General features: G+C 36.9%; 1 protein-coding gene and 1 long non-coding RNA gene across 6 annotated transcripts in view; one reads left to right on the forward strand and one right to left on the reverse strand.

The window, feature by feature from the left end:
• Positions 1 to 27816, forward strand: part of GAS2 (growth arrest specific 2) — a 93287-nt gene that overhangs the window by 12852 nt on the left and 52619 nt on the right. For all 5 annotated transcript variants that reach the window (XM_040558381.1, XM_040558379.1, XM_040558382.1 and 2 more), the window contains exons 3-4: positions 4951 to 5075; positions 22398 to 22539. In XM_040558381.1, coding sequence (XP_040414315.1) covers positions 4951 to 5075; positions 22398 to 22539 — 267 coding nt within the window. The remainder of the gene's footprint in view (positions 1 to 4950; positions 5076 to 22397; positions 22540 to 27816) is intronic.
• On the reverse strand, positions 271 to 27727 carry LOC121070771. Its single transcript, XR_005820196.1, has 3 exons — positions 23398 to 27727; positions 16579 to 16580; positions 271 to 282 (listed from the first exon to the last, which is right to left on the reverse strand). It is a non-coding gene; the product is annotated as an uncharacterized LOC121070771 (long non-coding RNA).

The following is a 27816-nucleotide window of genomic DNA, read 5'->3' on the forward strand; positions in this document are numbered from 1 at the left end:
ATTTTGCAGTGGCAAAGTTGAGGAGATGTATTGTCTTGCAAGGCGTGATCATCTCCTTAGCCTTGTACTTATTGTATATAGAGCCAATGAAGCACAGTAAGCACAATGCTTTCACTGCTGATGCACTCTGAATTGGATAGATAATGCAAGTTTAGTCGAATCCGCTTGCTGACACTGAAACCTGTTTCACCTTGAGCGAGTTTCGCATGGGAACTACAGCTGTTGGGCCACACTAATCTTCTAGTGGAGGCAAAATGACAGTTTGAAGGCAACAGGGGTTTGCTGCCCTCTGTACTCTCCAATACTGTCTCATTTTATCTTAGGTGTCTGGAGAGGTAAAAGGTTTGCCATCAGAAGGAGCAGGCCTCGTGATGAGTTGATAGTTTAGGACAGATACAAAGTGCAAATTTCCCCATTTCCCCTTTGGCTATTGTGAAAAAATTCCTGTTCCTGGGGTCTGTTTACCAGATGCAGGAGATTCCAATACCATAGCTTATTCCATCCCGCTTCATTTAGAACATGGAACTACAAAATAGGCCTTTAAGATGTTCCCTGGTTATGGGAACATGTCTGGGCTTCGGTGCTGAGACCTCTTGCTATCAGAACTTCTGGGCTTCAGAAACTTGTCGGTAAGGAGCTGGAGATTGTCAGATAATGAGGAATTGGACTTGTAGAAGTTGCATGTTGTATGAGGCATGTAAAAGTTGCTTGCCTGGATGAAGAAATGTAGTAGACCTCGAGAAAAGCAATAGTGAGGTGAGGAAGGTCGGAGAGGCATTGAGTTGAGACCAGGTTTGGAATTTAAAGCTGTGTGGAAGGAGGCATAAAGTCTGGGGGATGAAGGTTTGGAAGTCTTCTGTAAGAAAATGGTATTTCTTAGATTCTGAGTTTTAAGCAAAACCTCCTTCAGCTCAGTTATATTACCATCTAAGAGGATTTTGTAACAGTACCTCTATTTTCAACATCTGTGTGTTCAGCTCACGCCAGTGGGAAATACAGGGAAATAATGAATATCTCTGAACATTGAGATATTGATGGTACTGATACTCGTAGTGTTTTTGCTGGCACTGAGTAAATTATTTAGCTGAGAGACGATAATTTTCTTTAGCATCAGCATGCCACTGGGGTTGTTTATGTATTCCATTTCAAGTAAACAATACTGTCAAGGCTATCAACACTATTCCTCTTGCTCTCTGCTATTCTAGGATACACAACAGCCTTCTTGTCAGAAAAGAGGCAGGTTTTTTTATGTGCATAAAATCATTGGCCATTGTTTTCCTCAAATTTTTGTTGTCTCTGGTATGAATGCCACACAAGTGGAGGGTCAAGAGGAATACTTCCACTGCTGCCTCAGTGCAGTACAAGATCATCCTCCTGCTGATATGTTTCAGAGATGTTTCTGCTTCTAAACTATTACTTTTGTTTTATCATTCCAATCTTCACTTCAAATAGTTTATCAGCTAGTTATTGGGCTGGAGCCAGTGTCTTGCATTGTAAGGGTTAAACTGAGTATGGAACAACTCAGGGATAGAATAGAGGAACCAACTAGACTTTGATACCTCTGTTTTAGTATTTGAGTCCCTCCACCTTTTTCTGAAGGTTCTGGTTGTGTGGGGAGGAAGGGGGGCAACAGGGAATGCTTTACCCAGGGCGTGTGCCCAAGAGGCTGAGGATACGGGCTCTTTGCAGTCATTCTTTCACAGACCTCCCAGTCTGCTTGTATGAGGACCCCAGGGCTGGGTGGCTTTGCAGATAGCTGCCCACAGTTCCCAAGCAATAGGCATTCAGGAAAAAGAGCTTCTTTTTTAAGGGGTATCTGGTCACTGTAGTGTAAGAGAGGGTAAGCAATGCTTGTAAGGTTTAAGAAAGACTTCATATTCCTGTTTTTTTTTTTTTCTTCATACTTTTAGTGTTGTTTTTTATTATATTTAATGTTATTACCATTCTATAAAAACATTGCAACTGCTTTCTTGTAATTATAGGGGGAGTTATACATTTTTTAATGGAGTTTAATGTTTTTTCCATACAAATACACAGAGCTGTTTTTTTCCTCAGGCTATGAACATTACTCTCATTTGAATCAATACATTTCAACTGTTAAATATGTCAGAGTGTCTGTTTTAGCAAAGAAATGCCACCTCTTGGAGCCATAAAATACAGTGAATTGAAAGCTGACACCTAATATATTTTTCATTGGATACAGATGTTCAATCCAAAACTCGTTCTTTCAGCTTTCATAAAAGGGAACAGAAATAAAATACTCCAGCTTAGCATACAATATGCAGTGACCAAACTGCTAATGCAGTTCAGCATTAAAAATAGTGTAAACATATTGTTAAATATCAGCAGAAGATAGAAGATCTTTTCCATGTCTGTTTAAAGAGAAGATAGCTTTAAACAGGTTTAAGTGTTGTGGTTTTTGTTATGTTTTGTTTTGTTTTTTTTAAGGCTTGACCAGTAAAATCTATAAATCGCATCTATAAATTATAGGACAGAATAGATTGGTAGGATATGATTTCTCTTTTACCCATGCAAGAGGTAATTGCACATTCCAGAACAAAACTAAAACCTTGCAGAGGTTAGAAATGTTTGAAATAGATTTTTAAAAGAGAAAATGAGTCTATTAAGAAATTCCAATACTTCATTAAAAATGAAGCAGTTCCTATAACATAGTAATATTTCAATTTCAGATTTCTGTTGGTTTATACCTTTTGCCATAAATGCTGATGGCGCAAACGGGAAAAAAACAGAGGCTAGAATGGTGATGGAGTTTTTTGAGGTGCTGAAATGCTCAAATTTTGTGTCTGTGGCCTGTTACATCTTGAGACCCGGCTTTGGCTGAATTAGAGGCACTGCTAAAATCATGTCAGTTATGCATAAGCTACCACGGTGATCAATGTCTGCAGTGCTGCTACTGCTCTTCTGCCTGGAGAAGTAATTTCCGTGTATGGGAGCTATAAAGTGGGCTGTAGGGCAGAGAGAATTAAGGGAGGGGAGAGGAAAAACAAACAAACAAACAGAACCAACTTGACATTAAACAGATATTTCTGGGGAATGCATTTGAAAAAGAAGATTTAACTTCAACCAGAAATGTAAGTCTGTTGTTGTATCTGAAAATGAATTGCTGAAAAGATCTTTGTCTTAATCTTTATTCTGTTACTGACCAAACTGAAAAGACTAGGCATTTTTTTTGTCCAAAGGATGCTGAAGTATCTAACAATTTTCAGGCAAAAGCCTAGACAAATAACCTTTCCTTTAGCATTTTTACTGATATTGCCTTATAATACTGCTATCTTCAATGTTGTAAGTGAACACTGATTATCAGATTACAATGTAATCGCAATATGTTAGAATATAATAATAGTTTCTGATTATGTATTTCATTTTTATTTTTGAATATTTGTTTTCCCTTCTCAATGAAAAAGCTTTAGTTCTTTTTAATCTTTTCATAATTTTCCTATTTTTTTCCTTTTTTTTTTTTTTTTGGCAAAAACATTGTGAACCAGCTCTAAGCACACTAATGCTTTCAGTTTCCAGACATCTCATGGAAAATAAATTTTCCCACACTGACTGGAAAAGTAGAAAACTGATTTGGTCAGGCAGCTGCTTGTTGGTCAAAAACCTGTGGCAAAAAAAAATCAGCCAGCAGTGGGCAGACTTCTACCTACTTTTTTTTTTTTTAAATCAGTTTTGAGTAGCAGGAGTGGATGTGAACGGGATAGGGAACCAATCTCACAACTAGTTGTTTGGGATTGCTGTGTAATAGCCTATGAAAAAATGAGTTGATAGTGTTCCAGTTTCCAAATGACATAGGAAAATATCACCCCCCCCCCCAAAAAAAAAAAAGAAACAAACAAAAACAAACAAACAAACAAACAAAAACAGCACCAAAACAAACAAACAAAAAACGAATAACTAAGTTCTGTCTTAATGGGAAAAGCAAGAATTAGTCTTGTTTCTTTCTTGGTATTAGTAGAAGTTAAGAATGCTGAACAAGTCAGCTGCTGGTCCAAAGAGTCTCCAAAGAGAAGGCAAATTTTTCCAGTAAAAATATGAAAAGCTTCAACAAGAATTATAAATAATTTAATTTGAAAATGATGTCATGATGCTGGGAGTTCAGTTTGAGGTGGCAAATGATTCTCTTCTCAACTGGCCTGTCCAGCCTTGTCAGAAGGCAGGTCTCTCTGTGGGACACTCGGGATCTCCTCCTGCAGGAGGATGCAGTGGCGGAGTCATGGAAGGCAGTTGGCTTTGCTCCAGCCAGCATAATTTGATATTATCAGCCAGAATGGTAATATCAAATCAAACTATAGGTTCTGTTTTTTTGGGTGAAAGTTTTAATTTATGTGGCAAGTAGATACATGACATGAAATTTTGTGATTCTCTCTCTCTCTTTTTTTTAAATGAATCTAACATTTCTTCTGAAAAATGTTTTTCGAAGGGGCTTTTCAGTCATTAGTATTTGGTCACATTTTTGCAGGATCAAGTCTTGAAGTCTCGCTAAAGTGTCATTTCCTTCTTTGCACAGTTCGCTCCTTCTGTTGCAAAATAAGCTGCAGTAATAGTGTTAGCAACTCTTATGCCATAGCTACCCACGTGTACTGGTGTAAACCATCTACCTGCTGCACAGGTAAAAAAGACAGCTAAAAGCACTGGAATTTCTTATGTAAAATGAGGTATGTGTTTTCTTATAGGCTGGAATTGTTTTTTTTGGTAACATACCTTCCCCCCAAAAGCATGTTATTTTTGAATAATTTGCTATATATGTATTGGTAAGATAGTAGTGAGATTATTCACTAAGTGTTGAATGTAATGCAAGTTATTCAGTTAAAGCATGTTTTTTCAAGTTGTCGTCGATGTATTTAGAATGTCTTTTTTTTTTTTTTTTAATAAGTGCAGTCAATACTGTTGCACACTTTTTGCTATGCTAACTTTCTGCTTGCTGTTCAGGTAGAGAAATAACAGCAGAAACCTTTATGGAGAAATTGGATAATGGTGCCTTACTTTGTCGGTTAGCTGAGACCCTGCAGGAGAAATTTAAAGAAAACAGCTTTGAGGCAAACAAGCCTGGTAAAGTAAGTGTCATTAAATGTTCTAGCATGTATTATCATTATCTGAGATATCTCGACTGTTTTGGTACTGAACTTTTCTGTGCAGTTAAGAGTTTTTATTTATGGAGTTTCTGCAAATGGGCAGAGAGTAATGTAAAACTGTGGGAAATGAATGTTTCTTTGGTAATTACTAAAGTAATTACAAGAGGAGGGTACTCAAAAATGACTTTTAACATGTGGAGAATAAGACATTGAAAGGCATCTAGCAGTGTGATATGGTAGCTAATAGAGAAAACGTGATCCTTGTATGTATTTGTGAAGGGTATATTAAGTAGCCAAGGGAGGTGCCATTTCCTCCATAAACAGCTCTAGGGAGGCCGATAATAAAATTCTATGGTTACTTTTGGTGTCTAGAATTTAAAGGTCTTGTGGTGTACTGGAAGGAGTTCAGTCAAGAGCTGCAGAGATAATGTGGAAAACATAAACCTTCAGAAGACACTGAAGAGCTGTGCAAAGATCAGGTTAAGATCTCGCTTGGTCACAACCATAGGCTGACTTTATTGGAAGAAATTAAAGAGTGCAGCAAGTGTCTTTTTGAGAGAAGTTAGATGAGATGGTTGACATTTACATTAATTCATTTGCTCTGAAAGTGTTTTTATTTCTTCTTTTGGAAACAGATACATCTTTCTTTAAACCTAAAAAGGCAAATACACAGGAGGTTTAAAACAAACAAACAAACAAAAACCACCCAAGAACAGAAAGCAAAAAATGCATCTTCTCTTCTTGATGTTCTCATAACTTGTCTGGAGGAGAAATCCAGGCACACCGTTAAGTTTTATCAGCAGTTTTGAGAACTGACAGTGTTGTCAACAGCAGCTGCTCAAGTTGTTTTTTTTTCTAGTTTCCAGGCTTAGAATTGTTGTAGAAAAAAATGTCTACACTAAGGCAGGCTTTTTCATTTTTGTATTTTATTTCCTTCCTCTAAAGAAAAAGGAGGAGATAGCTGTGAGGAGAAGTGATAAGAAGTAAATCAGAGATGGAAGGAAAATTTCTCCCACAAGGATGAAAATACAGCTGGAACTCATATTTCATATTTGACCTTGCAGTCAAGATTTGGCTAGTAGAAATACCGGATGACTTCTGAATTGCTCTTTATAATATGATCCAGCTTGTCTTCACCTAAGGAGTGGTCTGTTAGCTTCACAATAATTCCCAAATTAAGGAAACAAATAAGGCAGTATTTTTGGTTGAGGTTGGGAGCTATCTAGGCAGAAAGAGCTATTACTTTTTTTTTCTTTTTTCTTAAAAATAAGCAAATGAAAAGGTATTGTTGATAACAAAAGCTACTAAAAGCTTCAGTGAATAACCCAAAGGTAAACTTGGCTACAGAATTCTGAAATAATCCCTTTTCATATCTTGCCCAGTTGGCATGCTAGAAAGTCAATTAAATCCTGAATGGCAAGCCATTTTACTTTCTTTTTTAAGATTGACATCTCTGAAAGCCATGTCCTTTTAATATAAAACTGTCAGGAAAATGATAGATGTAAATTAACCAACAACTATAAAATTCCAGTGGATATTCAGAAACTCAAAATATTCATTTTAAAGATATTTGTTTTGTTTTGTTTTGTTTTCTATCATCAGACCTTTATCTGATGCTGGATCATTTTGATAGAGCTGCCATTTGGAAAGATAACCCAGAAATATATCAGTGTTTGGTACTTCTGTGTTCTGCCACTGGAAAGAGGTAGTGCCCCACTCTTAGATTAACTTCTTCAGTGGACAATATGGCCTTCTTTATATCAAATAGCTGATCCCCTTTTTTTTGAACTGAAGTTATATTAGAAGCTGTTTCAACATTTGTAATTACTAAGATTTTTGGTCTTCATTATTCATCAAACTGGTATAACAGGCAATACAACGAAATGGAAAACATGCTCCACTGCTATTTTCTCAATGTATATTATTTCATATTTAGTCTAGTAAGAATTGAAAGAAATGTCAGCATAATAGCTTTGTGTCATTGTAGGTTATTAGGGAACTACTTATCCTTTCAGATTGTAATTCCCTGTGTAGCAGTCCCAGGCAATACGACTTGTATACACGTTGGAAAATCTGACTCGTGGTGCCAAGGAAATTTATAAGAAGATTATACTGTATGAAATTTAGCATAGTAAAAATTCCACAATCGTCCTCTGAATTATTGTTATTATGCTCTCCATTAACAATACATACAGAATTTTGGAACCATTTGGTCATTTCTCTGTGCACAGGAAAACATAACCATTATGGTCTTTCAACCAGGTGCTTTGCAGCAGATGACTTCACTGGCTGGAAGTTCTATAGAGGCAGCCTCTATCAAAATAGATATCATGCTTTTTTATTCATATATGTAACCTGGAATTGTTTGTTTGTTTGTTTATTTATTTTAAGATAGAAGTAGACTGATAGTAAATGAGTGGCTGCCAGAAGGATCAGTTTGCAGGAAGCACCAGGTTGCAACTGAGTGAAGGAGACAGGATAAGGCTGAAGATAAAGATAATGGGGATGGGGGAATCTTACTAAGTCTCTCCACAAGCTTGAAGATTTGGTTTGTTTTCATAAGTCAAATTTTTCCTCATTTATAAGCTACTTCCTAGATGGCAGAGCTCCATAAAATACTTTGGTTTTAGTTTCGTCTTAGAGGAAGATGACATACCCTGTCCTGTTTGATATATACTGCTGATCAGGAATTTGCTTTCGCAGCTTTTTGGAGCTGTCTGGCTAGTTGAGCAGCTACAGCAACATGTGTAAGGATACAATACAAAACTAATTCTGCATACACTGACTGGCCAGTTGTTTGCCATAATTTCTTAAGTTCAGTCTATAGACTGACAGAGGTTATTGCCTCTGAATTAATTACTTGTGCAGTAAGTTGCTATTCACTGTCAGTATTGCAGTTGGTTTCTTAACGTAACTGCATGACTTCCTCTCATGAGGGAGGACTGAATGCTCTTCATCTTTCAGGGCCCCCAGAGGTCAGCATTAGCCTTTTGGAGCGTGAAATAAATTGGGAAAGCATAAACCAAAAAGGCTGTGTCTCCCATAATATCAGGTCTTCCAAATCTGGAAGGAAGAGGCTGGTATTGATATAAACCCTTCCTTTTTGTATCATGTGGAGAAGCTTCAGGATATTGGAAACATTTTCCAGAGTTAGGAAACTGCTGGTAATGTCACTTGGGAATACAGCTTTAAGAAACTGAAAAGGAGATTAAGAAGTGTAGAACAGATGAGTGAAGTCTTCCTTAAGAGTCATAGGAAGGCAACAAAGATCAAGTGAGTAGCTTTTTGTGCAGAGTGTCTACGTAGGTTAGGATTCTTCAGTGTGGAAAGAAGCAGAATGGGTACACTTGATGGAACCTGCAAAATCATGAAGGGTGTGGCAGATGTTCCCAGTTTTTCCTATACAAAACTGACATCTAATGAAGCTGGTAGAAGCCGAACAAACAAAAGGGGATTCTTGTTTATGAAGTGGTTGGAAGTGTCTTGCCAATGAATGTTACCCACTCGTAATGTTGACCTGGGTTCAGGAAAACACCAAATAAGAAAGACCTTAGAAGTCTGAATACGCGGAAAACCCATCAAACCCAGGAAGTCCCCATATCATCAAGTAGTTGGAGCCTGAGAAAGTATTGAGAGGTATCATGTGTCTGCTGTTGTCTTAGTCTTTCCTAGGTTGGAAGGTACCTACTTAAGGCTGGTCTAGTCTAGGTGGACCTTTGGCTGATCCAGTAGGGTTGCTCTTATGTTTTGTGGGTTATCACTTTTGGGGGCTGAACACCTTGCTGGTTGTGCAGGGATCCTTACACAAGGATCACGCTTCACAGAAATCAATTTAAATTAAATTGTACTTGTAGTTCTATATACACATGGAATACCATTTTGCCTTTAGGACTGAAGCCTTATAGCTAAAAATAGCACCTGAGTCAGACTCTGCTTGGTATCTATTATCCAGAACAGTTATATGAGATTGAGAGCACTGGAGTTTGGCAGCCTCTGGTGCTTTTTACGCAGTTTCTGCTCAGTGCCCTCCTGAGCTTAATGTCTTAACAGGTACTTTGGGATGTCAGAATAGATACTGAGTGTTTCTGTCACGAGTCTAACTCCCTGACCTCTGGCATTAGATTAGTTAATCATACAGTAACAGGCTATTAAAAACACTTCCATTTCTAATGATGAGAAAGGTAACAATTGTTCATTTCAAAGGATGTTAGGTGCTAGATTCTTTTGCAAGTCCCAGAAGATAATGTTCTTCCGTGTTCAGCAGCTAAACCATGCTTCAAAACCTAGTGGTTCAGAAAATGTTGATGTTGTATCTGATCCTTTGCTTCAGACAACTTTGAGTTTTGAATGGGGAGTGTGGTGTTTGAGTAGTGTGACTATGTAATATCTGCTTAGAGAAATATTTTTTTTCAGTTCTTTGGAGATCTTACTACTACTAATAATAATAATTACTAATAATATATATAATATGATAATAATTACTACTACTACTACTACTAATGTCTTATGTACATTTACAAAATGACATGGAGATGACTGATATCCATCTTAATAAATGCTGGACACTTAAATGGTAGTAAGTTGATGCAACTACGTGTATTGCTGCTAATGATCTGTGTCTAGAAACTACAGACTTACTATTATAGCAGAGGTTATTCTGTAAAAGTGATTCATGTCACAGGATGCCATTTTTTAATTTTCTCCCATTGGCTTGGATTTCATCTCTATGCTCTCCTGGCAGTCTTTTACTTTTCCTGACAGATAATTAATTTGAGAATCTCACAGCTGTACAAACAAATTTAAAGCATCAAGGCATGTGCACTCTGCATAGAGCCCGCGTTTGCTTGGGCTTAGTTTAGTAAGCCCGTTAATTAAGATTTTAAAGTAAACATGGATAAATTGTGTTAATAGTTATCACCGTTTTAATAGGCAGGGTGTAATAGTCTGCCCACCATCCTTGAAGCCATACATGTATTTATGAATATTCCGCTGCAAACAATGGTTTCATGGCAAATGAATTAAAACAGTTTGAAGCTGAATCATTCCTTGTTTCAGAGTTCTCAGAGGTTAATCAGATAAATTTCAACTCAAATCTCCTCTAGAAATAATTTGGAAAAACAAATCTAAATCTAAAATTCAACCTCATTTTCAAGAAGTCACAATCTAGATGTAATTTGGCATATAAAAGAGGTACAAGTACAAAATAAATCCAGATGCAAATATTTCTGAAGTCTTAAACTATTTAATTCAATTATTCATTTAATTTCATTCTTCCAATGGGAGCTGAGATTATCCTGGTTTAATGTCATTAAACTGAATGTACACTGAAAAAAAGCTGTTGTGTATAAAACACTAAATCTTGCCCTCATAGGTGCATGTGTATTTCCATTGAAACTGTCTGGGAAAGCAGCAATTTATTCATGCACAAGTTCATGTATTTCCTAACGTTAAGAAATTGTGCCCACCTCTTACCCATAGTCCTAGTAACTGAAGTGTATTTTGCAGTGGTTCCACATCCAAAGCTTTCCCTTGTGCCAGGAAATATACTTAGTGAATCTGATACTTGGAGGGTGCAGATCACTGTTACAGCGTTGGCGTCTCTGGAGTCATGCAGATTTGCCTACGGTGAAATTTTGACCAAGGGAGTGCACTGTATGTGTTTTGAGAGTTATAATTAAGAGATCTGGACTGAGATTTTGGGTGAAGATTTCTTGCCCTTAATATCTAATATTGAAGTTGGATCTCAACTAAGAAACCGTTGTTCAGTTACACAACCAAAAATTTAGAGTTTGTTTGAAGTTTTCCACATGTTTGTGCTTCTAAAGAGAATTGTGTATCTGTGGAAGTAGAGGCAGAATTCTGTAAAGCAAAGGACTCTAGAAGGCAGGGAAATGACTTAAATTCTGTCAATATTGAAAGAAGAGACTAATGGCAAAAGAACAAGATTATAAACTGGGGACCATATTCACTTTCAATTTCAACTGTAAGCTTGTTGTTTGCTCTTGGGAGAATACATTCTGTGCTTTCATTTTCCACATCTGTTACCTGGGAATACTATTCACTGTACATTATTGCTTTGATTTGTGAACACTGTAAAGTGCTTTGAGCTCATCTTGTGCCAAACTGTATTACTATCCCACTTGCTGAGCTGTGATCAGTATTAGGTAGTTTCCATTATGAAAACAAGAAATGTTATTTGACTCGGCTCATTCATAGGGAACATGGAAAGCTATGGTTCTGTAAACATTGATAGGAGACAGACCTTAGCTTGCAAATCTACGGCCTCAAAGAGCTTGCTTTCTGCTCTGCAACAAGGCCACAAGGATATCTAGTAAATGTCATATTCCTGGAGAGGAGAATCTGGTTTAGGATTTGACTGATCTCCCAGTCCATTGAGAGTCAGAATCGAGTAACAGCTTTAGGTTGCCCTAACAATTTACAAGAACAAAAGATACATTTATTCTTGTTCTATCTTTTCAATTATTCTTTTGCATCAAGGGAATTAAGTGAATGGAGAAATTATCAGAATCCTGGAAGCTCTTGAGAAGTAGCAAATGACATTTGAATCTCCAAGGAACACACTGAAATGAGGAAAGAAAAAAAAAAGTAAAGGAGGAAACAAAAAAGGAAAGGGGAAGAATAAAGTGAAACCAGATAACTTTATTTTTCTTCTTGAAGAAGAAAAGATCCTGCCTTAATAAAGTCTTTCCTCAAATGATTTAGGTGTTATGCAATGAAAATCAGTACATTTATAGCTTTCTTTCATTAGGTCTTTCTGAATTATAGTAACGCTTTTTGAACGTTAAACAACAAGGTATTTTAAATTAAGAATATGGCTACCAGATTCCTAAACAGAATCAGATTTGCGTGCTTGCTATGAGAACATCCATAGGTACAGCAGAGAGAATTGCATCGATTTTTTTACATTTGGAAAGGTTCTAAGTTTTTCCATGCCTGAAGGTGTAATTCAAGTTCAAAGGGAAAGGGCTAAGAATAAATACTTTCTTTGGGCAGTTTTTTCTCTCTATCTTTGCCTTGAAGTATCTTCCTCTGAAGCACGTGGATCTTGCTCCTCTTATACCCTGGATGGCCAAAACTGAAAGTGTGACCTGATCAACATGGCACACCTGTTTTTACTGCAGGCTTCATTTTCTCAAGGTTACCTGTGTCAAGTAGAAGGAATGAACTTGCAGCAAATATGGTATTCTGTAAGCTTGATGCCTCAAGCCTGTCAGTCCACAGGAAAGCCTCCCCAGCTACCACTTAGGCAACTACGTATGCGCTGCATGGCACAGGAAAGCATTGCACGGCCTTGGCAGGTCTGGTGGTCTCATAGCCCCTGTTCAGGTGCTCTCCGCGAGCTGTAAACCTGACGCTCGAGCCAAGAATTGCATGGATGTGGTCAGGCTATGAACAGATTCTCTGTGGTCTGTGGCAGCAATTTGCTTGTCTGCACACTTGTACTTTCTGGAGACATTTGTTTTCAGCTAAAGCTTGTGGAGCCAATTTCTAATCATACACAGTATAGATATGGCTCTTAGTTACGCGGGAGGGACAAAAATCAAGTACAGCATTGTCTTTTTGTGTATTAGTCTTTATAGTGACACCCTGATGTGGCTAGAAGAGGAAAAGAATAATCTTGTGAAATGACTCATGAGCCCTAATCCATCTGGAAGGAATCATTTCCACAAGACCGTAAAGCTGTTTGTTAGCGAATTCCTTGTACCTTTCTCAGACATGTCAATAGCTTGCTGAGCTTGTGGTCATATGCACAACTGGATTGCTACCAGATTTCTTGCAGATACTGGAAGATTTGCCTGCAAATGGTCATGTGGACAAACCCTATGTGCTTGAGCAAATAATTCTTACAACTCAAGTTTTCCTGCCTGCAGGAGGATTGCATGGTAGCACAGGGTTCTGTTTCTTACCACATGGTAACAGGAGATTTTTCAACAAACTTAGGATATTCTGTGATTGTCTGCCTGGCACTTTCCAGGTGAATGTGTTGAACAGCATAGCGGCTTTTAAGTGCACTTTACGCACCATGTTGAGGACAGTGCTACGCAGCACTGGAAAGAGCTCTGAAGCATCCTGTCTCTCCAAGGTCATTCTTCCTGCTGATGCTCTGTCCTGGGGAAAGAATGGTTTCTTCTCTCTTTTAGCTGGAGTAGATGTGGACATTTAATCACCACGTGAACCGTCCTTGCTCTTCTTGAAAGTGAACCTGAGACAGGGATTCTCTTGCATACCTCTCTCTCTGCCCCTTCCTGAACTTGCAGAAATACTCAAAATTTGCATCTTGTAACTATGACGGAAAAAGTAGTGCATATTTAAGCAACTAATGGCTTGTTAGCTCCTGCTTTGGAAAAGATGCTAATGATTCAGACTGCAAATAGGGTAAAGAAGAGAACGGAATTTTGACTTCTAATAATACCATTTAGCTAGAAATCATGTCTCTCTCTCCCCGCCCCCAATCCCCCCCCTCCCAATCCCCCCCCCCACGGGGATATTTAGTTAACACAGTTTTTAAATGAAATGCCAATACTTAGATTCTTCGCAAAACCTCTGCTCAAACTGGATTTTCTTCATAAAATTTTACCGTTACTCCAGCCTCAGTATTGAAGGACATAGTTTTTGAAAGGAAAGTATAAACAGCCATTTTTAGATTTGCTGGATTTTGCTTCTTATGTGAAATGTATTCTGTTATTATTATTATTTATTTTAAGTCTCTAAGGTAACCTATAAAAATTTTTGCAACTTTCCAACAGATATTTTATGGGGCTTTCTGTATAGACTGTTAGGGAAATGTCTGGAACAGGAGCATAAGATTAGGCACTTGCATACACCTTAGCATTATTATTATTATTATTATTTTTTGTTTGTTTGTTTTTGAGAAAATATAACTTAGACAAACTATCTTTGGCTCAATTGTCCATTTCTTAAGTCAGATTTAGTGTTAGCAGCTTGAAGGAAGTAATAAATGAGTAAGAACTACAGGATTTGATACCAATAGTGAGTCTTGTACTTATAAAAGGAGCAAACATTTCTGAAATGGTACTTGTGAATATAGTGCCACATGTTAAGACTGCAATGCAGAAGGGGAAAAACATTAGTCATTTTCAAGTTTAGACTCCAATTTATAGATATCATAATTATGTTGAATTTGTTTATTTTTATAAGCATGTATTCCCACTTGGGCACGTGTATGTAAATTGGCCCCAAATGCTTCAAGTATAAAGTAAAGCTTTGTTCACAACCTTAGAGAGTGAGTTAAGGCTGGTTTGGAAATTTGGCTGTGTAGATTAACATTCCAACATGTTTTTCAAATCACGGACACTTTTAAATTCTACGCCAGTGTAGAATTCCCAGGGCTCTAGCAGCTTCCTTGTGGTTTCTAATTGGAGAACTTGCAGAAAATCAGTCTTTATCATAAAGGCAAAGACCTAATTTTTCTTTAAAATGATCATGAAGGACTTTGGAGAGTCAGACTTACCTGCAGTGAGCTATGTGTAAAATTATTTCTCAATGTTTTCAGCATTTGCATAAAAATTGTATTTTTGTTATGTATCTGGAAATCCAGAAAGTGAACAGATAAAGCATCTGAAAAAAATAAATCTGTCTTCCTTTAGACTGGGTGATCTTTATCATGGTCTTCCTTGACACTTGGCTCGTGTTAGGTAAAGCACCATTTGGAACTAATCTTACAGAAAGGGCTGGGAAAGCTCCCCATGCCCCATCCCCACCTTGCACTTCAAAGGATCACAAAGCGTGAGATTGATTGTGGAGAGAAAAGGAAGAAGAGGCATGACACAACAGTATACCCAGCACAGTAATAATTACATCTAGGGATTTGAATGACTGGTTACATTTGTTATTCAGGTTGCCGGTGAGATGTTATCCCCTATAATTCCATAGATCGAAGAAATATGTTGGTTGTTTGAACTGCATTACACTACACTCTAAGTGAAAATATGGAAACATCTTTCAATATGAAAATTTTAAACCTATAATGTGTTCTGATGGACTTGAGCTATTCAGACTCAAATTTTCTAAGCATTGTCATGACCTTGGCTTGGATTCTTCTACAATGATTAAGGGGAAAAAGTGACTTTGAAATTTCTGAGACTAAAATATGTTGTTTTTGCCAAAATTTAATATTTTTCATATTCAAGAGAATCATCTACGCTTCAAGAATGTGATATTTGATAAGGGATGGTCATGGGTTAATAAGATGTCTTTTAAAATGTGTGCTGTCAAAGTGCATTCATATTTGAGCAAGTTATATTCCACGGAAAAAATTCAGCTTATACATGCAGTTGCAGTTCATTCACAGGCCCTGTTGCATGATAATGAAATAACCACAAACAGCTTACACAAATGTAGTCCTCCTACGGTTCCCATTAAATTACATATAAATGAGGGAAATTTAGAAGCTGGGATAGTTTAACTTGGTCAACTAACTGTATGTTAATTCAGCTCTGGCTTTGGCAATTGCAGTGGGGAAAAAAGTTTCAAATAGTCTATCAAACATAAGCTGTAGTTACCTTCTGGAAGGGCGAGTGTGAGAATTGCCCCTTTTTGTTCTCATCAGATACCTAAGAAGCCTATTATGAAATGCCAATTTAAAAAAACGCCAGTCAAAACATGAATTCTGGAAACCTAAGGTCTAAAGGCAGTTTTCACAATACTTATTGAATGGCGATGAACTCATAAAGCCAAGGCTTTGCCATGACATACCTTAGTCTCTGTCTTAATTTTTTTGTAAAATGTTACTAATCTTTTTTTTTCCTATTTAGGTTGCAATTTCTTAGGAATTATTTTATAGCATAATAAAACCAAACAATACCTCCCCTTCAGTTTTTGCTTCTGGCCTGCTGGCATTTTCAGAGCATAAATAGAAGTCACGTTTTTTAATTTGTGGTGCGTGTATCTTTGAAGTTTGTCAGTTAATTCTAAATGATCTCTGAGAGATAATTGAGAAAAGTGAATTTGTCAGTAGGCTTAGGTACATTATACGGTTAGATGTCAGGAAACTTTGAAAGACAATTTATAGACCTCCCCAAGCCATTGGACTCCGGTGACTTAATCCCTACCTCAATTACACAAATTGAGCAGGCAGGAGCAGGGTCTGACATCTGTTTATGTGGGCTTTTTGTTGTTGGTTTTCATAAGGGTGGTCCCACCTGCTCTTCAAGGGAAGGGTTCAGGCTGTTGGTCGCAGTGTGTTATCCAGCCACCCAATAGCCATGCCGTGTACGGTACATGCCGGGAGAAGGCTACTTATTTCCTCCTTTGGTTTCTGTTTCCATTTTTTTTTCCCAGATAATTCAGTTGCTGAATAGCTCTTGAATTTTAACAGACACTTAATTCCATGTCATATTTTACTGAGGCTTTTGCTTTCAATTAGATAGTGCTTTTTCTGGCACGTCATGATTTTGCCTCCATATGTTAAAAAGGAAATACCCCTTGACTAAACTTTAATCACGTCTAATTATTTAACTAACTTTAACTGGTGAATGAAGCTTCTGTCATACTACTTTTTGATATTATTTACATCTGGGTATCCGAGTTAACTGGTGCGTTATGTGTGGGTTTAGTAATCTCTTTTATTCTTTGGTTTTCTAAGGCACTGCTAGAAGTAGGAGTTGCTGTGCATTTGTTAGATTAGATTTTCATAACTTTTTTTTTTAACCCCATCTTTTTTGGATGTGAATCAGTGTTCTCATCTCTTGCTACATGAACAGTGAGCTGTATCTTGGACAGAGCTCTTGGAATAACAAAGCCATAAACAAAGTCTTAGCTTTTAAAACTATATTGTTGTTAGAATGTTTATTCTTCATCTACACTTTCTTCTTAAGAAGTTAAAGCTAATGCTACATGGAAGAAATGAGAGAATATGTTTGACTAACACCATGGCTAAACTTAGGTTTGAATTTATTTTAATGTTGTACTCTGTACCTTTATATAAAGCCCTAGTAATGTTAATTATTTCTGTTGTCGTATCATAAATTGGTTGGGTATTCCAAAGCAATCCCAAATGTTTTCTTAAAATCTAGGATGTGGATAAGGTGTGTTTTTTGGAATTTGATGACCTCTACATTGCTTACATAGGGTAAGGATCTGGTTAACATATAATATTTAAACTGTCAACTCTTTAAACTCCTAAGTCTTGAAAATTTCTATGTTAAGTTTTTATTTGTAAAATTTTCCTGTATTTTGACTTTATCTTGTATATTTGGAAGGGCTGGAGGATGTTGTAAATTTTTTTTTCTAAGGTTTTGTTTTTGACATGGGAGAGGTTTCATTTTCTAATTTCAGGTATGTATTTCCATATTCAGAGTTATTTGTATCCAATTTGTGGATTTAGTAAGTTATTTTCATTTGTTGTTCCAATGGTTATACTTTGAAGATGGTTTCTACCAGAGTAAATGAAGTAAGAAGGGGAAGAAAAAAATACACACAAAGGGTCCAGCTGAAAAGTTACTTAAGGTTGCAGGAATTACTTTAGTTTATTCATCATTCAGTTCATACTTGCGTATACTTCATTGCTATTCACTAGATCTGAATCTTGGCACTGTAAAGCAGTCTAAGGTAAACTTTCATTTCTGAAGTGAAAGTCTGGGATGCCAATATTGTGAATTATAATGGGATCTGAAATCTTTTAGGTTCGAGTTTCTGAAGAACTAAGAATAGCAACTGAATAAATGACAGGCAGCTAGATATATTATAATGAGGTGAATTGTAGTAGCTCAACAAGAGTAAGTTCTTGTAGCATGAGCTTTAGTTCACTTATGTTCAACAATTTAATAAAGGACAAGGGGAAAAGCAAATCATATTAACAAAGCAGGCTGTGGCAAAACTTCTGTTTTTGTATTCCCTAGTCTAAGAGCTATTTCAGAGTTTAAGGGGCAGATGGGCATTTCTAAGACTAACAAAGCAGAATTAAGGAAGAATTTAAAAAGGAAAAGAATATCTCTGTGGCCAGTAGCAGGGTTAAAGGCAAATTTGTAAAAAGTTATGAAACAGATGTGTGTTGAGATATACTAGAATTTCTCTAGGAATTTATTCGTGTGTAACACTATATGGTTACCTGAGATACACCGCTACAGTCAGGTACTGCATTCTCCATAGTGTATTCCCCCCATTTTGGTTACTGTGGTTCACCAGGTGATAACAGTAATTTTTTCCTGTGAGTGCCTTGCTGACTGTAACCGTCTTCCATAACAAACAAAATTGCTCATCTTCTTCCTTGTACCCAAGTGGGAGTGACACTTCAAAAAGTTGTGAAATCCCTTATTCAAAGAGGAGGTATGATTTTGAGTCTTCAAAATGTGACACTAATCTGCTATTAAAAATGTTGTTGTTGTTTTTTAACATGTATTTGTGGACTCTCATTTTGGAAAAACAGTTTAAAAATATATTTTTTTCCATGTGGTTCCAGAGCATCAGTGTACAGAGAGTCCCTTTTGGGTTTAGAAGTGAACCTGACAGCATTTTTCCAGGATTGCGTCATATGTTTCACTCACACTTTCACATCCTGCATTAAACCACATGCATGCACATCAACAAGACAAGATTGTAAAAGGAGTGTAACTGGGGAACTGTTTTCATGATATTCGATAGGAGTAATTGCAGCCACTGCTGTTTCAAAGCAACTGTGGTTACACTATACTATGTCAACAAAAGTCACTTTTGCCATATGGAAAGCTAATTACTTCAGAATGATCTGCTAGAAAGCACTTCTGAGATATTCAGGCCATTTATACAAATCGGCAAAGAATACTTGTGCATGAAACCTTTCCTAAATAAGAGCTTTCACATGCTATAGGTTGAATGTTACAGTGAGAGTTTTGGAAATATTGAAAAAGTAGACTTGTATTTAAAAGGTGGTAGGCAAATTTATTAGGTGATAAGAAAATATGAGTATTTCCCTATGATTTCTATGATCAACCTGATTGTGCTGTTGTTGAATACAGAGGAGGTTTTTGCTGTTCTATTCAGCAGGACCCTAATGCTGTGGGAAAAGGGATGAAATATAGAATGCTATATGGTAGTGAGATCATGCAATGCCAGGGATATTTGTCTGTGTAGTATTTATTCCAGAAATGACTGCTAGTTGTGTGCGTGTGTTTTTTTGTTTGTTTGTGCATTTTTCCCCTTCAATAATGTAGGTTTTTCCCTTCTGTAGTCAGTACCAGTACACGTTTTGTTTTTGCATTTGGGCATTTTTCACTTCTGAGCTGTTTAGAGCACCTGTTAATCAGACATTTATCTGTTACTATGAAACTAAAGAATATCCCAATTTTGTTAGGTATGATAGATCTGTGCCTGGACCCTTATTATTCACTGTCAGTAGCAATAACTACAAAAAAGTAGTGTCTAGAAGACACTGGAACCTTGATAATTATAAAGTGAGTGTTGTTAGTTCCAGGAATGTCTATGTTTCACAGTGAAGTTAGGTTGATTGATATACTTAAAGGTCTGTCCTAGTTGTCAAGGTATGGATGTGTTATTGATGGATAGCCCATTATGTAAATGAGGTTTTAGGTGGTTTATTTACTGACTATAACTGCATAGATTTCTGATGCATAAACCATCTGTTCTGAAGTGCTTTTCTTGAAAGCATTTCTATAGACAGTCTTGTCATCTATCTAAATCAACAGATACAAAACATTTAGAAGCAAATTTCTTAATATGCTGTTAATACTGGGGAGCAGCAGCAGACCTGGAGAAAACTCTGGTTTTTTGTCTCTCATGTCAGGTATAGCAATGCCTTCCCCAACAGCCCCTTATAAGAGCAGCAGTGTCAGCTCTCCTGGCAGTCTCCTTGGCTCCAGCTGCTTTTGTTCTGCTGAGGGCATCTGTCCCAGGGAGCAGCCTGGTCTCTGGGGCCGGTGTTGCAGGTGGACTCATGTCCTGTGTGCTCTGCGCTGAGCAGAGTGAGTTGGTAGGGCCCAGGTGTCCTCTGATTGCCAGCTGGCACCCACCAGCTATATAGCACAATAGTTTTGTTTTTTTCTCTTCTTCCTAGTTGAAATTTCCAGAAATAATATGAGGGCTTTAAGACAGGCTTGCAGAACAGTGTTTAATACTGTTAGCATGACATAAAAGAATATAGGTTACTTTTTAGGGGATGCGAGAGGGTGAAGGCACTAAAGGCAAGGAATTGGTTGGGTTGGTGATGGAGAACTGATGGAAGGAAACCCTTTATGATTTCACCCGTAACATTGTTCAGAGCTGTTCCAGGGCTTATGAGCAGTTTTTGACTTGAAGACTAGCTAGACTAGCTGCAAAGGAGAGTCAGAGAACAAAGTAACTTAGATGTTCTGTGGAAAAGCCAGCCATGAGAACTGAGGTGTGAACTGAGAAATGACAGGGTTTCACAATGCAAGGATATTTTCAGAGGAAAATTAGGTGTAGTTTTATCTCCTTTCCATGCTCTCTCGAGTAGCTTATACCTAAGTCTGCAAGTGCCAGGAACACTGGAGCTGGCTTCTGTCATCTTGTTCCTGTTACAGTGCTATGAATCTGTTACAAGGTCATCCAGGATTTGTGCTTTAAGTTGGATGTAGTCATTCAAAAAGTCCGACCGACATAGATTTGTTGGATATAATCTGCTTGGTATCTTTACATTGACCTGTTCGCTCAGTTGATTTAATGTCTGTGTATTGCATCATAAAGATGCTGTGGTCCAAGTGGAGGTATTGTGGTAAAAGAGTTTAATTGTTTGATATTAATGGTGTAGCTTGGGTTTTTCTTTAAAATTTTGTGTAAAACTGGTCAGTGGTTTTGATAATACCATGTAGAAAGGTATTAATATCTCTTTATAAATATTTTGAAACATAATCATTGTTGTGGAGCAAGTAGATAAACGTAAAAAGATGCAGTTGGAATAAGAATCTTCAGGAGCTGAGGGCTAGATGCAGAGCTAACTAAGCAATAGGCCTAAATATTTATAAAGCATGTGTATATGTTTAGGGCAACTTTTAAGCTCACACTGACATAATGATAAGTTAATTGGAATGCTGTTTATTCTGGTAGCCATTCTATTTGTAGTTTACTTGGTTATCAGGTACATGGAGATGACTAGTTCTGTGTCTGCGTATGTATTCTGTAATTACACTGCTGCAATCAGACCTCAAACTGAAAATCATGTATCAACTCGTTCTAAATACTCTTTAAATACTGACATAAGTATGCTACCAGCAGCTCTTGACAAGGGTAGCCTGCTCCCGTGTCTGTCTTCCCTCCCTACGTTTCCAAGAATTACTTGGGACCATTCAAACTAAGATTTGGATATAGATACAGGAACTAGCAGATAAACCATTTTCAGTTTGTTACCTCTTTGCTCGCTTGCCATTGTGTAACTACTGACTCCAGAACAGAAGAAAGTATTTCATAAATCAGCGTAATAGAAAAGCAGCACATTAAAATCAGCATGGAGTCTGAATTGCTCCATGGTTTGATGATTTCTAAAGCTATGTAGTAATAATATATCATTCTTTCTTTGTTTCCCTGTGGATGACATCTATTTTTCATTTTTTGGAAAAGAAACCTTAAATGAGAACTAAATGCTGAAGTATTCTTTGTATGCATCTCAGTAAAATTACCAACGTGAGCAAGAAGTTTGCTGTAATAATTACTGTTGGGTTCAGGTATTGATACGCTATACCAGTAGTGGCTCCTCTGCTGCAGAGTTATGTAGATAGACCTGCTCTGGTACAATGAGAGTCTGGCCCTGTTAGACCTTAATCTTGTAACTAGGCTAGGCTAGATTTCTGGGTTGCGCACAGGGGGCTAGCGTGGTGTTGGGAACAGTAGCATTTCTTACTTATTGGCAGTCTTCAGTCCTCAAGACCTACAATTTTACGCTCATTACCAAGCTATGGGGAAATCTTAAAAACTCTTCTAACATGGAGATTTGAAACTAGACCTAAAGTTGCCCTTAATTTTGGGAAAGTTGGGAAAGTTCTCAGTATAAAATCTCTCTTTACAAAATTTTGGTTTTCTTCTTTTTTAATTGAGTGAACTGGACCAAACATTAAATCTCAAAGCTGTAGTTGCTAATAATAACTTTTTTTTTTTGAAAGAAGTTAATACTAATTCTGATCTGAACTTCACATCACATGTCCAATTACTATGCTTTTGAAGAGTCTCTGTGGTTGACCACTTTGTGCTATTAAATTCCCAACAAAGAATGAAATGGACAGAGAAAATGTTGGTGGCATATTGATTTCAGAATATTTGGGTATTATATTAGGTGGCAGGTATTAATTATCTAAATGGAGAACTTGTGTTTTTCAGACCTTACCAGTACGGAAGATTCCATGCAAAGCCAATGCTGCTTCAGGGTCTTTTTTTGCACGAGACAACACAGCAAATTTCTTATCCTGGTGCAGAGATGTAGGGGTGGATGATACCTGCCTGTTTGAATCGGAAGGTTTGGGTATGTATTTATTTACATAATAGTTGGTAACTATAAAGCATTCTTTTTTTTTTTTTTTTGCCTTGAGAGAATGGCTCTTTTAATAGATTCTGACTCTGAAACTGACCTCTATCTGTGTAGATTCTGCCCCTTATCTGAAGCATAAACAAATGAAGTACACACAACTTAAAATTCATTTAAGTCAATTTTAAGAGGAGCTTGTATAAGACAAAAATCTTAAAATGATTTCTTGCATGCAGATGATTTTTCATGATACACACTTGCTTTTCTGTTCGTGGAATGTTGTTGCTTAGTTCAGCGAATAGGATAGTCCTGTTCTGTTCTGGGAGAGTAGCATATGAGTGCATTCTCAGTTTTTGTTTCTGATATTTACCTGTTAGTGCAGATTCAGCGTGTTGTTCAGGATGCAAGAAAATATGATTTTGTTCTTCATGTCCTATACTGGATCTTTTTTCACCTGATTCACTTGGGCAGCTCTGGAAAAGAATTATCAGTGCTTCAGGGTGCTCTATCAAAAGAATTGGACCATTTAGAAAACCACTGTTGTATCAGTATATATTCTTTATATATTCTTCATGATTTTAACTCCTCTCTTCAAAGGGAAACTTAGGGCTTAGTTACCTCAATGTTTTGTTTCAGACACGTATCATGAAATAAAGAGTCAAATCTGTGCTTATTATCTGAACTCAGATAAAATTATAAAGCAGTTGTGATGATAGACAACTCAATTTCTGTGGAGGATAAATGAACACACTTTACTGTAACAAGAAGCTCTGTCTGGAGTTCTTACCTGTGTTGCAATTGATCTATTCCCCTTCTTTTACAGTCTTGGTCTTCTAGCACAACTATTTCTGAAACATTTTTTTTCATTCGTCCTTTTATCGTGTGAGAGTTATTAAATGAAATGAAGTTGCTTGGTAGAGAAGAAATTAGTATCATAAAGTTGACAAACAGTACTAAGATATATATATTGTCTCTATTTTGTTAGATAAATCCTCAGGATGAATTTTTTCTTGCACACAGTAAATCGAGTATAAGATGAACAATAACCATATTTTCAAAGTTTTGAAATGGTGGAGAAGTTGGACATTTCCTAGAACAAAGAAAATTGCAAACTCCAGAAGAAAGGAAACAGACCTTCAATGGCTTGAGATTAGCAGAGCCGCCTCTGGTTAAGCCAATACCTAAATGAATATAGACTTTCTTCTGCTATGATAAACTCAGCAGTCTGACATTGTTCCAATAACAGGTTAACTGTGTAGTTGAAAGTGTGTCTACAGTTTCCTCCTGCCTTGTTAAGAAATGAGATCTTATTTAGAGGTGAAATCAGCATAGCTGAGATAACATCATTCCCTGTACAAATTAATTCTTACATATATTTTTAGACATATACAGTGCTTTGCTAGCCACAGTATAATATGGAGTGCAAACACAGCTGGAAATTTGGTGTTAAAGATGACTTCTGCTTTCAGAAAACTGAAGTGAACTGTACTCAAATACATAAGCCAGATGTGGCTCTATTAGGTTTGTTTGATTACTGGCTGACTTCACTCACTGATTGAAAATCAGGTTCTGTTCTCTGAGTGTTACTGTGTATGCAAAGTATATGTTGAAAAGACTTATAGTGCTGTAAATAGGTTTAGAACTTGATAATAAGAACTTGACCTATTTTTCTAAAATTGACAGGGTAATGGTGACCGTGCTCTTTCCAAACAAGATAAAAATAGAAGCTACTATTGTCCCTCAGCTTGAGGTGGAACTAGGAAAAGTTTTGATTTTGTTTGAGGTCTTTCAGTACTACTACATTAGAAATAATGATGATTCATAACAGTTACCAATCGAAAGGATTTATGTTTCTCTGTCACTCAAATCACATTTTCTCTTGCACAGAAAATAAAAATTCAGCACAGGTAAGTAGCATAAAAGGTTCTATTTAAAGCAGTGAGGAATGTGTGAGATTGATGTGTAAGTGTTCGCATTGCCTCATGAAAGTTTGCTATGTTCCTGAAAATAAATAACCCTGGTGAAATGGTGTTTACAAAGGTAACTAATTTTTGTTTTCTCCCTCCCCCCCATGGCTAATAAACTGTACTGAAACATAAAAGCCTGTGTAATAAAGCAAATATTTTCTGCCTATATTGAGGAACCTTACTGTTTTAATGTTCTTGCTTGCCTTGATTTTTATTCTCCTTTTTCACTCTGTTCGGCCTGCCTTATGGTATGCAAATGCTTCTAGATGCACATAATGTTTTTTTCTTTATGTATCACAGAAAATATTCCCAAGATCTTTGAAATCACGCAAGACTAACCACACGCATGCATCCAACACTGCCATGTTTTTGGTGCTTAGATGAAGGTTATACAAAGGTGTTCCTTCATATGGAGTTAGAACAGTGGGAAACAGGTGGTATAGCAAATAGGTGCAGCCCATACCTCTAAAGCTTGCAGGCAAGAGATGTTGATGGGAATCTTGAGTGTTCCTAGAGTCTAGGCTCTGCAATGTTTTAAAATTCTAGGGTGGATCCAGACAAGCAGGTGAGTAAACCTACCCGTGTCACTTTGTGTCTTTGTCCATTATTTGTGGACAAGTGCACAGATTTCCCTTCTGCCTGGGCACTACCAGCGCTGACTTTGGAAGCCAGTAGAAAATGGTGTCTTATTCAGATAAGAATAAATTGGTGGTAGTTTGGATTTTGTAGGTATACTCTGATATACATGGATACATGGATATCTCTGGTAGATAATGGTGATTTACTTAATTACATTTTTCTGTGTTTGCATTGAAGTTAGGATTTTGGTATTCAAAATCTTTGTGATAGGATTCTAATAATAAGTGGTGATAAATAGATCAATTCTGATAAATACCCAGTCAGGAAAATAATTAACTCCCAAAAATGAGTCCTTAGACATATCCTGCTTTTATAATGGTTTGTTTTTACAAAGTTCGTACTAAGTTAGTAGTCAGTAATATGATACATAAAAACAAACATCAAATTCAAAATGTAGCTTTTCTGTAATTACTTATAATGCTACCAGAGCTGAATGGTAGCAATCTATACATGTTTTGCCCTTTGCACTTAATGGAGAGACACGGCAGAAAAGTACCAGAGTTGATGGCTCTGACAAGAAAACATGGATGGTGTGCCTGCTTCTATGAGCCACTCAAAAAATTATCATCTTTAACAAATGTAGCAACACTGTATGTAGGGATATTCTTAAATGCTGCAAGGTAGAGGGAAATTTTGCATGCTCCCTGCATTCGTTGATTAATTAAAACTGTTTTTAACAATTATTATTTTGTTGTTGTTGTTGTTAGTGTATTTAAAGAAGGAATTAGCTTAATTGGTAGGGCAAATGATTATCTGAAGTCAAACTTTGCATCTCACAATTTGATCAGATGATGATCGTCTTCGAATGGGGTTCTCAGTTATATCACAGGTCAAAATTTATCCTTTATCTAGAACTTGGAACACGATGCACTCTTTGCAGTCTAAGAAATGTAATACTGTCTGTAACTCCTCTGTTTCCATGTGTCATGTATATTTTGTAAGTTCCCCTTTGTAGGTTTTTAGGGCAGCAGATCCACACAGCTATGATATTTCAGTTTATGGAAGCATTCTTGATGGAGATTCTTGTAATTATGGTGCTCAAGCCTGAAGAGTGTAATACTCGAAGAAAAACTCTTGGCCAAATAGTAAGAATGGTAAGATTTTCTACGATTGCTTCAGTTAACTGAACTTAAAGATGAAGTTATGAACTCATCGTTGGTAATGTAGTATTGTTGGATGATTATAGGATTTGGAACCAATGAATATTCTGCGTCTCTTCTGTGATAAAGAGTCTACCCAGCAAGAAAACGGTTTGCCACTGAGTGTGCCAGCATGCTAATGTGTGTTGTTCATTTTGGGAATTGTTGGATATTGTTGTATTAATGTTTTATGCTTGTATATTCTGTTACTCTGTGTGTGTGTGTGTACACAGTGTGTGACATGGACTTGTTTTGATGCAATTTATTGATTAGAGTTTACTTAACAGGTTCCATAAACAAAAGCATATAGTGCTTTAGTGGAAATAATAGACAGAAACACAAACACCTCTGACCTCTATTCTAATACTGCTTTTCCAATTAAAAACAAAACAAAAAACAAAAACACACAATACTGAAATAACTGCTTAAAAATATTTAATGCGTAGTGGCAAATGGTTTCCTTTTTTTGATTGATTTACTCTAATTTAATCTTTCTATTGAAAAAGGGAAGCATATTTTGACCATTCTTTGAGTGACATATTGCCATCTTACAGTAGCACATGGAATTTTATGTGTAGTTGCATCAGAATAAGGCTACGTCCCATCTTTCACAGCATTTTACTAAACAACTCATTCTATTGTTGAATACATTCTGTTTTGAGGACTATAGAAGCATCCAGGCAGTGTTATTACCATTGGATTATCATCATAATTCTAGTAAATTGTTACTGTTTAGATGATATCTAGATTGATTCTAGATTAGTTCTGTACTATTTATAGATCTATTGTGTGCGACTTTAATTGTTTTGAGACTTCTGTAACTGAAAGAAGGATGGAAGGCTTCAGGCAGACCTCATTGTAGCCTTTCAGAACTTTAAAGGAGGCTTATAAAAAAGATGAAGAGGAAATTTTTACTCGGGCAGGTAATGATAGGACAAGGGGGAATGGTTTTAAGCTAAAAGAGGAGAGATTTAGATGAAATGTTAAGAGGAAATTGTTCACTCAGGGTGGTGAGACCCTGGAACAGGTTGCCCAGAGAAGCTGTGGATACCCTGTCCTTGGAGGTGTTCAAGGCCAGGCTGGATGAGGCCCTGGGCAGCCTGATCTAGTGGGTGGCATCCACGGGTTTGGGACTAGATGATCTTTTAAGTCCCTTCCAATGCAAGCTATTCTATACTTCTGCTATATAGTTCCATTCAGAGAACCCAAATCCTTGATTAAGTATGTCATAGCGTACTTCTTTTTGATGCACAAGAAAGGATATATTGGGATCAGTTCAACAGATGAGGTGTTGTCTAAGCAACATTAAAACACAAAACAAACTACTGTAGAATCTGAAGGAAAAAAAAGTGTTTAAGGAAGAAGTGGAAGACAATACAAAGAAGGATGAACCTTCTCAAAAATCTTCCCTAGGCTTGTGTGAATTATGATGGTAATTGGAAGGGTATGATGACTAATATTAAGCCTCTATCTCTTCATGTCTAGTGAGCTAGGAAATGCTTTAGAAGAATAAATCACATACTTTTTTT

This window comes from Cygnus olor, chromosome 5 (genome assembly GCF_009769625.2).
Source record: "Cygnus olor isolate bCygOlo1 chromosome 5, bCygOlo1.pri.v2, whole genome shotgun sequence".
NCBI lineage: Eukaryota > Metazoa > Chordata > Aves > Anseriformes > Anatidae > Cygnus > Cygnus olor.